The following is a 13631-nucleotide window of genomic DNA, read 5'->3' on the forward strand; positions in this document are numbered from 1 at the left end:
GTTGACAACTGTGATGAAACCACTGGGTTTTTATCAGGTTTGTAGATTAGACAATTGAGATTTACTGAAGTTGTACTGTCGCTCCCAACTTTCTTTAAATACTATATATGAAAAGAGACACATTTGAATATTTATGTTTGACATTTCAGATCCAGAATGCCAATGATGTGTTAATAGCACCACTGGAAAAGTTTCGTAAAGAACAAATAGGTGCAGCAAAAGTAAGGAACCGATTCTTATTTATTTTATATTTGCTTGACGTTCACTCTATGTTGATTGTTAGATTACAGACATTTTAAAGTAATGATACCATTGTTCTCAGTGTATGTGTGTATTGACAAATTGGACTTTAGTTCTTTGCTTCAGAGGAGTGGAACATTTTAGAAAGGACATTTTAAGGTTCTGGATATATTGCATACCTCAGGCACTAACAGAACCTTTTGTTTTGCAGCAAATCTGCCAAATCCTTTAGTTGCCTTTATTTTCTGGTATTTAGGTTTAATTCAATCCCATATGAAAAACCAAAAAGTAACTGAGAAATAATTGCAGACACTTACTTTTGACTAGCCCAGAGTCATTCTTAAACACATTGTGAACATCTCCAATGTTCCTATCCTAGCAGCTGAAGAAGCAGCGAAAGCAGGAACATTGAGAGAGCTTTTTACAGTTTTGACTGTCCTATGTTCATTGGCTGTTTGCTCCAGTCCTCTCCTTCCCCCTCCATCATAGATTCATAAATTCCTAGATACTAAAGTCAGAAGGGACCATTCTGATCATCTAGTCCGACCTCCTGCACAGCGCAGGCCACAGAATCTCACCTACCCACTCCTACGAAAAACCTCACCTATGTCTGAGCTCTTGAAGTCCTCAAATTGTGGTTTAAAGACTTCAAGGAGCAGAGAATCTTCCCTCTAGTGACCCATGCCCCATGCTACAGAGGAAGGCGAAAAACCTCCAGGGCCTCTTCCAATCTGCCCAGGAGGAAAATTCCTTCCCGACCCCAAATATGGCGATTCACCAGCCAGATACTACAGAAAATTCTTTCATGGATAACTCAGATCCCACGCATCTAATATCCCATCTCAGGGGATTAGGTCTATTTACCCTGAATATTTAAAGATCAATTAATTACCAAAATCACATTATTCCATCATACCATCTCCTCCATAAACTTATCGAGTAGAATCTTAAAGCCAGATAGATCTTTTGCCCCCACTGCTTCCCTTGGAAGGCTATTCCAAAACTTCACTCCTCTGATGGTTAGAAACCTTCGTCTAATTTCAAGTCTAAACTTCCCAATGACCAGTTTATATCCATTTGTTCTTGTGTCCACATTGGTGCTGAGCTTAAATAATTCCTCTCCCTCTCCTGTATTTATCCCTCTGATATATTTATAGAGAGCAATCGTATCTCCCCTCAACCTTCTTTTAGTTAGGCTAAACAAGCCAAGCTCCTTAAGTCTCCTTTCATAAGACAAGTTTTCCATTCCTCGGATCATCCTATTAGCCCTTCTCTGTACCTGCTCCAGTTTGAATTCATCCTTTTTAAACATGGGAGACCAGAACTGCACACAGTATTCCAGATGAGGTCTCACCAGTGCCTTGTATAATGATACTAAAACCTCCTTATGCCTACTGGAAATACCTCTCCTGATGCATCCCAAAATCGCATTAGCTTTTTTCACAGCCATATTACATTGGCAGCTCATAGTCATCCTGTGATCAACCAATACTCCAAGGTCCTTCTCCTCTTCCGTTACTTCTAATTGATGCATCCCCATCTTATAACTAAACTTCTTGTTATTAATCCCTAAATGCATAACCTTACACTTCTCACTATTACATTTCATCCTATTACTATTACTCCAGTTTACAAGGTCATCCAGATCCTCCTGTATAATATCCCGGTCCTTCTCTAAATTGGCAATACCTCCCAGCTTTGTATCATCTGCAAACTTTATTAGCAAACTCCCATTTTTTGTGCCGAGGTCAATAATAAAAAGATTAAATAAGATTGGTCCCAAAACTGATCCCTGAGGAACTCCACTGGTAACCTCCCTCCAGCCTGACAGTTCACCTTTCAGTAGGACCCGTTGTAGTCTCCCCTTTAACCAATTTCTTATTCACCTTTTGATGTTCATATTGATCCCCATCTTTTCCAATTTAACTAATAATTCCCCATGTGGCACGGTATCAAACGCCTTGCATATTGATAGGTTTCAGAGTAGCAGCCGTGTTAGTCTGTATTCGCAAAAAGAAAAGGAGTACTTGTGGCAGCTTAGAGACTAACAAATTTATGCATCCGATGAAGTGAGCTGTAGCTCACGAAAGCTTATGCTCAAATAAATTTTAGTCTCTAAGGTGCCATATGTACTCCTTTTCTTTTTGGTATCAAACGCCTTACTGAAATCTAGGTAAATTAGATCCACTGCATTTCCTTTGTCTAAAAAATCTGTTACTTTCTCAAAGATGATCAGGTTGGTTTGGCACAATCTACCTTTTGTATAACCATGTTGTATCTTGTCCCATTTACCATTGTCTTCAACTTTAACTAATTTCTCCTTCAAAATTTTTTCCAGGACCTTGCATACTACAGACATCTAACTAACTGGCCTGTAGTTACTCGGATCACTTTTTTTTTTCCTTTCTTAAAAATAGGAACGATATTAGCAATTCTCCAATCATTCGGTACAACTCCTGAGTTTACAGATTCATTTAAAATTCTTGCTAACGGGCTTGCAATTTCGGGTGCCAATTCCTTTAATATTCTTGGATGAAGATTATCTGGGTCCCCCGATTTAGTCCCATTAAGCTGTTCGAGTTTTGCTTCTACCTCAGATATGGTAATATCTACCTTCATATCCTCATTCCCATTTGTCATGCTACCATTATCCCTAAGATCCTCTTTAGCCTTATTAAAGACTGAGGCAAAGTATTTGTTTAGATATTGGGCCATGCCTAGATTATCTTTAACCTCCACTCCATCCTCAGTGTTTAGCGGCCCCACTTCTTCTTTCTTAGTTTTCTTCTTATTTATATGGCTATAGAACCTTTTACTATTGGTTTTAATTCCCTTTGCAAGGTCCAACTCTACTCGACTTTTAGCCTGTCTCACTTTATCCCCACATGTTCTGACCTCAATAAGGTAGCTTTCCTTGCTGATCCCTCCCATCTTCCACTCCCTGTATGCTTTCTGCTTCTTCTTAATCACCTCTCTAAGATGCTTGCTCATCCAGCTTGGTCTACAACTCGTGCCTATGAATTTTTTCCCGTTTCTTGGGATACAGGCTTCCGATAGTTTCTGCAGCTTTTATTTAAAGTAATCCCAGGCCTCCTCTACCTTTAGATCCATAAATTCTTCAGTCCAATCCACTTCCCTAACTAATTTCCTTAATTTTTGAAAGTCAGCCCTTTTGAAATCAAAAACCCTAGTCACGGTCTCTTCACCTCAGCTTCACTCCACACCTGCCATGTCTACCCTCTTCTCTCCTGTCACCTTACCCTACTTCCCTTCCCTTTTCTTTTCCATTTATCTTATTTCCTCCTAAGTAAATCCAATATCACGTCTCCTCTTACAGGTATGGAAATAGTGTGATGTTTGCTGTCATCACATTGTTCACTCTGCTTGTGTGTTAGATCCCTGCCTCACCTTGTGTCTATCATGTCTAGTTAGATAGCAAGCTCTTTGGGGGTAGGGACTGTTTACTATGGTGTTTTTACAAGGCCTAGCACAATGCAGCCCCATTCTTGGTTGTCCCTTAAGGACTGTCATAATAAACATGAGTAATAATAATTTTGTGCATCTGGGACACTGTAAAAACTTAAATAATTGATAAACAAAACTGATGAAAGAAAGGAGAAATCAAAAAAGAATGTGGGCTATAACCCACTTCATCAGATGCATGGAGTGGAAAATACAGTAATCAGGTATAAATATACAGCATGTGAAAAGATGGAAGTTGCCTTACCAAGTGGTGGGGGGAGGAGGGTCAGTGCTAACGAGGCCAATTCAGTTAGGATAGATGTGGCCCATTCCCAACAGTTGACAAGAAGGGGTGAATATCAACATCTATTTCAGATTTGGGGATGATTCATACCGTCAAGTCAGCGATGCTGCTATGGCTACCCGCTTGGCCCCACAGTATGCCAGCATTTTTATGGCTAACTTAGAACAACACTTCCTCAGATCTCGTCCCCTAGTGCCCCTACTCTACTTGCGCTACATTGATGACATCTTCATCATCTGGACCCATGGGAAGGAGGCTCTTGAGGAATTGTATCTGGATTTCAACAATTTCCCGCCCACCATCAACCTCAGCCTGGACCAGTCCACACAAGAAATCCACTTCCTGGACACTACAGTACAAATAAGCGATGGTCAAATAAATACCCCCCTATATCGGAAACCTACTGACCACTATACTTACTTACATGCCTTCAGCTTTCATCCAGACCACATCACACGATCCATTGTCTACAGCCAAGCCCTAAGATACAACCGCATTTACTCCAATCCTTCAAACAGAGACAAACACCTACAGGATCTCTATCAGGAGTTCTTAAAACTACAGTACCTACGCGGGAAAGTGAAGAAACAGCTTGACAGAGCCAGAAGAGTACCCAGAAGTCACCTACTACAGGACAGGCCCAACAAAGAAAATAACAGAACGCCACTAGCCATCACCTTCAGCCCCACACTAAAACCTCTCCAACGCATCATCAAGGATCTACAACCTATTCTGAAGGACGATCCCTCACTCTCACAGATCTTGGGAGACAGGCTAGTCCTCGCTTACAGACAGACTCCCAACCTGAAGCAAATACTCACCAGCAACTGTACACCACACAATAGAAACACTAACCCAGGAACCAACCCCTGCAACAAACCCCCTTGCCAACTCTGTCTGCATATCTATTCAAGGGACACCATCATAGGACCCAACCACATCAGCCACACCATCAAGGGCTCATTCACTTGCACATCTACCAATGTGATATATGCCATCATGTGCCAGCAATGCCCCTCTGCCATGTACACTGGCCAAACCAGACAGTCTCTACGCAAAAGAATAAATGGACACAAATTGGACATCAAGAACTGTAACATTCAAAAAACCAGTAGGAAAGCACTTCAACCTCCCTGGATCCTCAATAACAGAATTAAAAGTTGCCGTTCTTCAATAAACAAACTTAAAAAATAAACTTCAAAGAGTAACTGCAGAACTGAAATTAATTTGCAAACTTTACACCATCAAATTAAGCCTGAATAAAGACTGGGAGTGGCTGGGTCACTACAAAAAATAGTTTTCGCTCTGTTGATGCTCACACCTTCTTGTCAACTGCTTGGAATGGGCCACATCCACCTTGATTAAATTGGCCTCATTAGCACAACAAAAAGTAAATTTCCCTCTGTTGTTGTTCACCCCTTTTTGTCAACCCTTGAACTGGCCTTGTTAGCACTAACTTCCCCCCACCACTTAGTAAGGTAAGTCTCATCTTTTCACGTGCTGTATATTTATACCTGCTTGCTGTATTTTCCACTCCATCCATCAGATGAAATGGTTTATAGCCCACAAAAGCTTATGCCCAAATAAATGTATTAGTCTCTAAGGTGCCACAAGGACTCCTCGTTGTTTTTGCTGATGCAGACTAACACAGCTACCCCTCTGAAATAAAAAGGAATGTTTTTTAAATGGGAGGAAAAACAGTCAGATGAACTGACTCACCTCCAACTCCTTACACTGAGGTCTGTGGTGTCTCTGGGCGCAGCAGAGGTGGAGAATGGCAAAGCAGCTGGTTGTGGCTCCCTCATTCTAAGAGCAGCCAAGGTCTTGTTCAATCCTTGGTATAGTTTAGAACTACCTTGGGGCTATTCTAAACTGTGCTCTGGATGTAGTGGTCCCAAAGGGGCACTGCGGATTCTCAGAGCTCAGTGTGCTTTGGCCATGTCTCCTTCGGTCTCCACACCCCTCTGGGCTGCAGTGTCCAGATATTTCTTCTATATGGAGAATCTCTAGTCGGTGGTTTAAGACAGCTATACAGTTAGCAGAGCGGCACCAAAGACTGTAGCAAGGCTCAGTATTGAGCCCAGGGAACCTGGGAGCACATTCAGAAAAGGAGTTTAGTTCTCTCAATCTAGAAAGCCCTATTTCCACCTCAATGTAGAATTCTTAAGGTACACAGAACTCTGCAGATTAGTCGCCTTGGAGAGTCTTAAAGGGTACAATAGTTAATAAGGTGCATGATTCTGGTACCAGCCAGTGCTAGAAGAGGACCTCCTCCCTGATTGAACTAACCTTGTTATCCCTAGCCTGATTCTTGCTTGCATATTTATACCTGCCTCCGGAAATTTCCACTACGTGCATCTGACTAAGTGAGTATTCACCCACGAAAGTTTATGCACCAATACGTCTGTTAGTCTATAAGGTGCCACAGGACTTTTTGCCTTGAGTACATGTACTGCTTCTGAAATATTGTACCCTTTAAAACTTTGCTGATAGATTATCTGGGAAATCTTTCAATTTTTAATATTGCTTTGGTTTGAAGAAACCATTCTAGTTTTGCTTAGTTCTTGTATAAAGAGCATAATGTGGTGGGCCTATAAAATAAGTAATAGAGCCTGCACTCTTTCTGCTGTACAGGAACTAAACACACATTTCGAGCAAATTCCTGCTGTGGACTTGTGGTCAGACTTCTGTGGACAAAGAAGATGTTTTCTTCCCTCATGTTTGATATTTTTTGTGTGTACAGTTGCATGCTTTCCACACCACACCTATGTCCTGCTATGTAGATGCAGAACATGGGAATTTGTTTTTAACTATGCTGCAAATAATAGAGTTTAATGCCATCTGAGAATGCTTTCTATTTTTTTTAACAGTTTTCATTTCTACATACATTGAAAGTTGTTTGATTCTTTATATTGCTATTTAATTTTGTAATAACGTAGCTTCAGGGACGTGATTGCCTTTTCTGTAGAGACTCACTGTGTTGTTGACAGGCATTCTGTCTGGAGAAGCTAAACAAGACTCTATCCAGAGATCATTAACATGGCTTCTTAGTCAGGATGCTGAGATCATTACAGAGCAATGTGCAGCACTCCCTATCCCCTTTAGATATATGCAATCAGTGACTCTCTAGACAGTTAATACTTCTGTGTTTGGAGATAGCTCACTCCCGGTTGCTGTTGCCATTAACAATAACACCAAACACTTTGTATAGGGCTCTACCTGGGCAGAGCACTTTACAAACATTAATTAATTCTTACATCATCCCTGCTGGTTAGGCATTTGTGCCCATTTCATAACTGGGGAAAAGGAACATGCAGAGGTCAACAGACTTGCCCAAGCCACACAACAACTTAGTGGCTGAGTTAGGACTGGAACGCAGATCTTCCAACTCAGTCCTATGTCTAATCCATTAGACCTCATTATCTCTCTTTTGGACCATTAGGTTCCTGGGTTGACCTAGGTTCAGCCACCAGACGGGAGCTCTACTAGTTGGTTGTTTTAGAAAACTCTAAAATAAATATGTTTGTGTTTTCTTCTTCTGCTTTGCTTGAGTTCAACTGTCAGCTTCAGCACTGGGTGGTTCAGACCACCCACATAGTCTAGAGTATGATTGGGTATGATATGAGGTGGATCTGTCAAATGAAATAGTTACAAAGGGCACTGAGATGAATGAGAGAAGCACAAAGAGGGAATAATTAATTACACTTAATGTTCTTAAAAAAAAAAAACCTGAAAACCTCTAACAAGAATGGTAAATCTGTGAAGTACAATAGGAATGGGTTAGTAATAAAGGTATGCAAAAGTGAGGCTATGTCGACACTACAAATTACTTTGGTATAATTTACATCGCTCAGGGGTGTGAATAATCCCCACCCCCGAGTAACGTAAGTTATACCAACCTAAGCACCATCGAGGACAGCGCTGTGTCAGTGAGAGAGCTTCTCCTGCCAACATAGCTACCGCCTCTCACTAGGCAGGAGTTATTAAGCCAACGGAATAGCTCTCTCCCATCAGTTTAGCGCATCTTCACCAAAAGCTGTAGTTTAGACATAGCCTGAGTGGACTTACAGTGCCAGAGATGGTATGAACATTCACCTCAATCTCTGTTCACCTGGCTTCAGCCACCGAATTTTTGTTTTTGACCAAACCAAATGCTTAATAATTGTTCGAAACTACGCATTTCTTACAAAACTCTTTAGTTAACACAGGTTTGCACAGAAGATTTGTGAACCTTTGGCTGAATGTGGAGTGATCTCTGCATATGTAACAAACTGGAAACCCAGTTTGGACTTTCGTTAACAAAAGTTTCACAGCGCTCTAAGGATGTCTGTACACAGGGATTTCATTAATACTTGACATCTTCACTGGGCCGTCAAACTCTCTGGATAGTAGTAAAGGTGCCAAAGACGCAAATCTCATCACCTTCTGTTCCAACAGGGAAGGTGCATTTCTTTGAACTTGCTTTTTTCTAACATAAACTCACAGCAGCATGTACATTTAAAAAGATTCAAAACCTAACAAAACAAAATAGCCCTACCAAAGAACACAATAAACTGCACACACAGTTCTCCCCATGAAGAGAAGATGGGAGAGAAAACAAATCACAATTGACAGATGTTAGTCACTTTGCGAATGCACTACTGCAAATTGCTCAGATACTATGGTGATGTGTGTATAGAACCTATACAGAATAGAACAGAGAAAAAAAATATTTAGAGGTGATTTTTGTCTGATTTTTTTGGGGGGTGGGAGAAATTAGGCATGCAAAGGTAGGTTGAATTATGCGCCTAGTTTTCATGCACAATTCCCACAACTGCAAGCACAATTCAAGTAATTGGGTGTGAAAATGGTTAATTAGTCTTCGTGACCACAATTACCTGGTTTGTGCTCCTGTATTCTTTTAAAAACATGTTCTAAATATTGTATCGTTTTCTTTCTTTATCAGACCCTTTTAATTTTAATTGTTTTACTCCTGTTAAGCTTAAAGTATGAACCTTGCTGAAGTAGCACCTTACCTCAGATGTGAGCATTATTGGCGTGTATACATGTCAGTATGAGCTGTCAGCTTCTGTCAGAATTCAGTGGGGAAGGAAAGGATGTGAGGAAGAGTTTTGAGTATTTCAGGTTTTCTTTCTTTTTAATTACTGGATTTACTTCAGTGGGAGTTGCATGTATACCTTAAAGCAGATATAGGTCCACAGAGTTAAAAATAAGGGTTAGGAAGAGGCTTTCCGATAGAATTGTGATAATGCTATTCCACAAATCAGAAAGATTATTGAGGATAAACTATACCCAATAAACAGTATGCTGTACATCTGTATTTTATATTCAGTGTCACCATCAACCCTGTGAGTAAAGTTCAAGTGGTTTTCGTATATCACAAGAATCTCCAATAATAAAGAATAATCCTTTGTAAGTGCTGAAAAAATATGCAGGTACCCAATCAAAAACTGTCCCCACAAATCTTGGAAATAAAATATTAGTGTTTGTAACCAAACCAATAGTACACAATCTACATCCCTTACTGCCGTTCTTGATTATTTATATTACTTGCTCTTCTGTTTTTATTGCACATATTTCAGTTCTTCCTTTTCTGTGCACACTCAGTTTAAATAAAACGGAGAGCTCTCCAGAGACTACAGAAATCCAGCCTTGCATTAGGTAGCCTGATGATTTATTCCATCTGAGTTGAAAAAATGACCTCTGTAATTATTGTATAAATCATAGGAAAAGTGGAGTGAGCTAACTGGGAAAAAATTTCAGGAACGAAGCAACTTACCTTATTTGGTAAATGTGGTTTGCTGGTCCCCAGCTGGTAACATTGGTGAGATCATTGTGTGATGTGTTGTGTGCGCTAAAGCCAAACTCTCATGTTTTCTTTTTATCTATCAAGTACAGTATTTAGCAATATTTGTTCAAATGTTCATTGACTTATACTACAGTCTAAATTAGATCAGAGAAAAGAAGCAAACTTAAATTTTTTTAAGAGTTTAAAAAAGTGTTAAAAAAGTTCCCTTTTTAAAATGTCATATTTCAGAAAATTGTTGTTTCTTCTGTCTCAAGGGAATTTCTGTTGTTGTTTTTGCTTTAATTCATTCTTAGCTATAAGTATTCCTTTTAACTTAGAAAACAAATTCATGTTCACTGCTGGGATTAATTTACCCCAGCTATATTTCAGAGCAGCTCACTTAGTCTAGCCACAGAAGTTACAGTGTAGTTTGTAACTGTCACATTTGTATTGCCCAACAATGTAACACTCATAAAACAAAATGAAAATATAGCTTTTACAGTTACATTATGCAGAAGTTATTAGAGTTTCTTGGCGAGTCACCCTATAGCAGCTGAAATCCACTATGATTCCGTAAAGGAAGCTAACTTAGTTTAGTTTTAGGATATTTGGTGCAAATGCTAATTGGTTTTTAACTGCGGTAAACAGACTCCTTAATGTTAGAGAAATGGGCAGAGTGAACGTGTCATGGTAAGCTGGTATCTGAGCAGAGTCAACATTGGGCCTTGTATGTTCACAAGGTCACCAGTTTTGAAACTCTTTAAGTATCAGTGAATCTGAGCTGTCGTGTAATAAAACAAAAGTACATGTCAAGTTATTTTAATTGTAAGGCTGTAAGCAATTGTCAGTTGTTTTAAGCTGGCCATGGCCTGTCCCCAAAGCCAGGTCACTGTGGGACTTTTTAAGCTTTTTCTCTTGCCCCAATTCGTGCTCAATATGAGGTTGAGGGGACAGAAGTTGGACTTCTGTGAGCTCCCCTTAATGGCCAAGTGGCTGCTGCCTCTTGACCCTGTTCCTATGCTGGCCTGACATTGTGGGCAGTGGAAGCAATAGAGCAGTGCAGTGGAGGAGACAGCTCACCTGGCAGCTGGCACAAAGGAATAATAAGCCCTTCAACACCAGCGTCTTCCCTCTACTAGGAGAAGAGACTACATGGAGGGAGAAAAGAAGAGGGCTCCATCCACTCTCCCCACCATTCAATAGCAGCAGCTCCCCTGGTTATTTGTGGAGAGATGGGAGCATGAAGGTGGGGAACTCTTTCAGAAGGAGGAGCAAGGAGGTGAATACTGGAGAGGGAGGTGTGAATCTCAGGGGCTGGGAGGAGGGAAGGTACATGGGGTTCCCCAGTAAGTGGAGAGAAGAAAGAAGGAATCTAGGGATGGTAATGGTCATAGGAAAAGAAAAAGACAAGAGAGAAAGTTGGGTGGGCTAAGGAGAAGGAAAAGTATACAGGGCAAAAGGGAAAGAGACCATGTGGGTAAGAGCATGGGGGAATGGTCAGAACAGAAGAGGGGGGAATGAGAGAGAAAGAATAAGCAGAAATGAGACACTCCTTCTCTTAGTATAAACATTTTATTTTCAGAAATGGCTTAACCAAACTTTTTATTCTTGTTTCTGGTTTTTAATTAAACAAAATTGTTTCTTCATCTAAAAGTGCCCCAGTGCCAAGGTCCAGCCTGGAATCCAGAGCAAAATTTTATTGCTGACTTGCAACTGACCCATAACCATAGCACCATGATGGTGATACAGGAATATGTCGTCTTTGTCTTTGCTCAGAGTTGGAGAGGTTAAGAGGATTTCTGAAGTTAGAAAGAATTGGCTTGGCTTTATAGTTTTGTTCAATTTCTTATAAATTGATTTAATCTGTGTTTTATGTAAAGTGTCTACATTGCCAACTATGAGTTGGTGCATAATAATAAAATATTCCCTTAATATTATCATCATCATCCGGGACAGCTTGCTAAATTCACCTTGAAAATATTATTTTTCATCTATTGTATTTAATTATTTGAGTGACTCCTAATAGACCTGTGGTAAATGCAACTTCCCTATAAACTGGGTATTGCTCCACTTTTATAATGCTAGAAAGCATGTAATTGTGGTTTGCTGCTGAACAAAGGCTGCACAGACACCAGACGGTTACATGGGAGAATAGAACCACTTTGTTGTAAACATTTTGGCTTTAAAAAGACACCTTTTGATCTGAGCCTTAGTACAGCAAGTAGAATGTAAAGCTCCAGCAGCTTTGACAGACTGAGGGAAGGGGAAAAAAAAGTTCAGCTGTGCCATCTTTTAACTTGTTGCTTTTCCATAAAAATAAATAAATGACTAGGTGACACAGGTGAAGAACTTAGCATGTTACGGGCAGACATTCCTGATTCCAGCTGCATTTCTGGTTCTACCACCCCACTGCACTTCTGTTCAGCAGTATGTGGCCACCTGCTCACAGCTGAGTCTGAGTAATTTTCAGGTTAATTTGGCTGGATGAGTCAAACACTGAAATCATAAGATTGAGGATGGGAGGTAGTTCTTTTCACCATTATTTACAAGACCAACAAAAAAGAGTTTATGGGGGAATGGTATTATATTAGTTTTCTAATCAGATATTACTATTCAGGGGTCCAAAATATTAGAATCTCTAATCTGAATAATGTGTTAATCCCTCATTTCTAATACATTTCCTTGTCATCTTGTTTGTTGGGTGCTGGGTTTGTTTGTCTTTTTTTTTTTTTTCCCCATGTTAGGGATCTGTGAATTTGTTCAGGCAAAAAAAGAAACTTACCCTAAAGGATCTCTGCTTATTACAGACTTCTCAAGGGACCCAGTCATTTTACCAAAACAACTCTAGCATTGTTCCCTCTAATTTTTGACAGGCCGTGTGCGCAAACAATTTCTTCTGTGCAAATTTTTGTGCTTCTCTGCAAATATTTATGTATACGGTGTTTCGCCATGAGCGGGGGGTTTGGGATCTGTGTGCGCGCGCATACGCGCACAGCTTAGAGGGAACAGTGAACTCTAGTAACAAGGGAATGTATGCACAGAAATAACACTGAAAGATCAAAATAGCTGTCCTGCAAACCAGCAAAAGGCTAGAAATATGTGCATAAGGACCATGAATAGTTGAGGCATATGGCATATCTTTTCTGGTACCTAAAGCAATCATTTTGAATTCAAAATTTGCCAACAATTACTACATGTCACTAGATATACTTCTGAGGTAAGTTTTATCCTGTCCAAAAGAACAGTAAAATACTGAGGTACAGTAATTAATATACCTCTGTGTAGTAATTGCATGCAAGTCCTGGCTCTTTCCTGGGGAACATGGAATCCACAAGTAGAATCGCCTTAGCAATTTTCTTAATAAACCATATTATAAATAGGTAATGTATAATATAATTGTGCCAGTTACAGGGGATCAAAATTTCTAAGTCTCACATTTTTAAATGAAAAAGGACCTTTTTTTCACAAAAAGAAAAATTATTTTTTTCTGATGCTGATTGCAACTAGAGGAAAACTGCTTCCTCTAGAAAGACCTCTAGAAGAAAAGTCATTTTTGAATGCTGGGCTTCAGGGTTTTAGTCCTGTCCCTTTTTATAATAATAATATTAATAACAACAAAAGATTATTGAAACATCTTAAGCGATTTGTAAAAAAAATTGGAGAAAAAATATTTGTGAAATTTATTTTGATGAAGAACTTTGAAATGAAGTTTTTCTCACTTCTTTTTTTTTCAATTTTTTCAGAAAAATATCTACATATTGATGGGAAATATTACTTTTTTACTTGCCTTTCCCTTTATTTGCACTGGAAAAAAGGGGATAGGAGTAGGAAGGGTGT

General features: G+C 39.6%; 1 protein-coding gene across 1 annotated transcript in view; it reads left to right on the forward strand.

The window, feature by feature from the left end:
• The window catches only part of ARHGAP42 (Rho GTPase activating protein 42), a 306489-nt gene that overhangs the window by 148849 nt on the left and 144009 nt on the right, over nucleotides 1-13631 (forward strand). The window contains 1 exon segment of the mRNA XM_043504183.1: nucleotides 150-221. Coding sequence (XP_043360118.1) covers nucleotides 150-221 — 72 coding nt within the window.

Source organism: Dermochelys coriacea, chromosome 1 (genome assembly GCF_009764565.3).
Source record: "Dermochelys coriacea isolate rDerCor1 chromosome 1, rDerCor1.pri.v4, whole genome shotgun sequence".
NCBI lineage: Eukaryota > Metazoa > Chordata > Testudines > Dermochelyidae > Dermochelys > Dermochelys coriacea.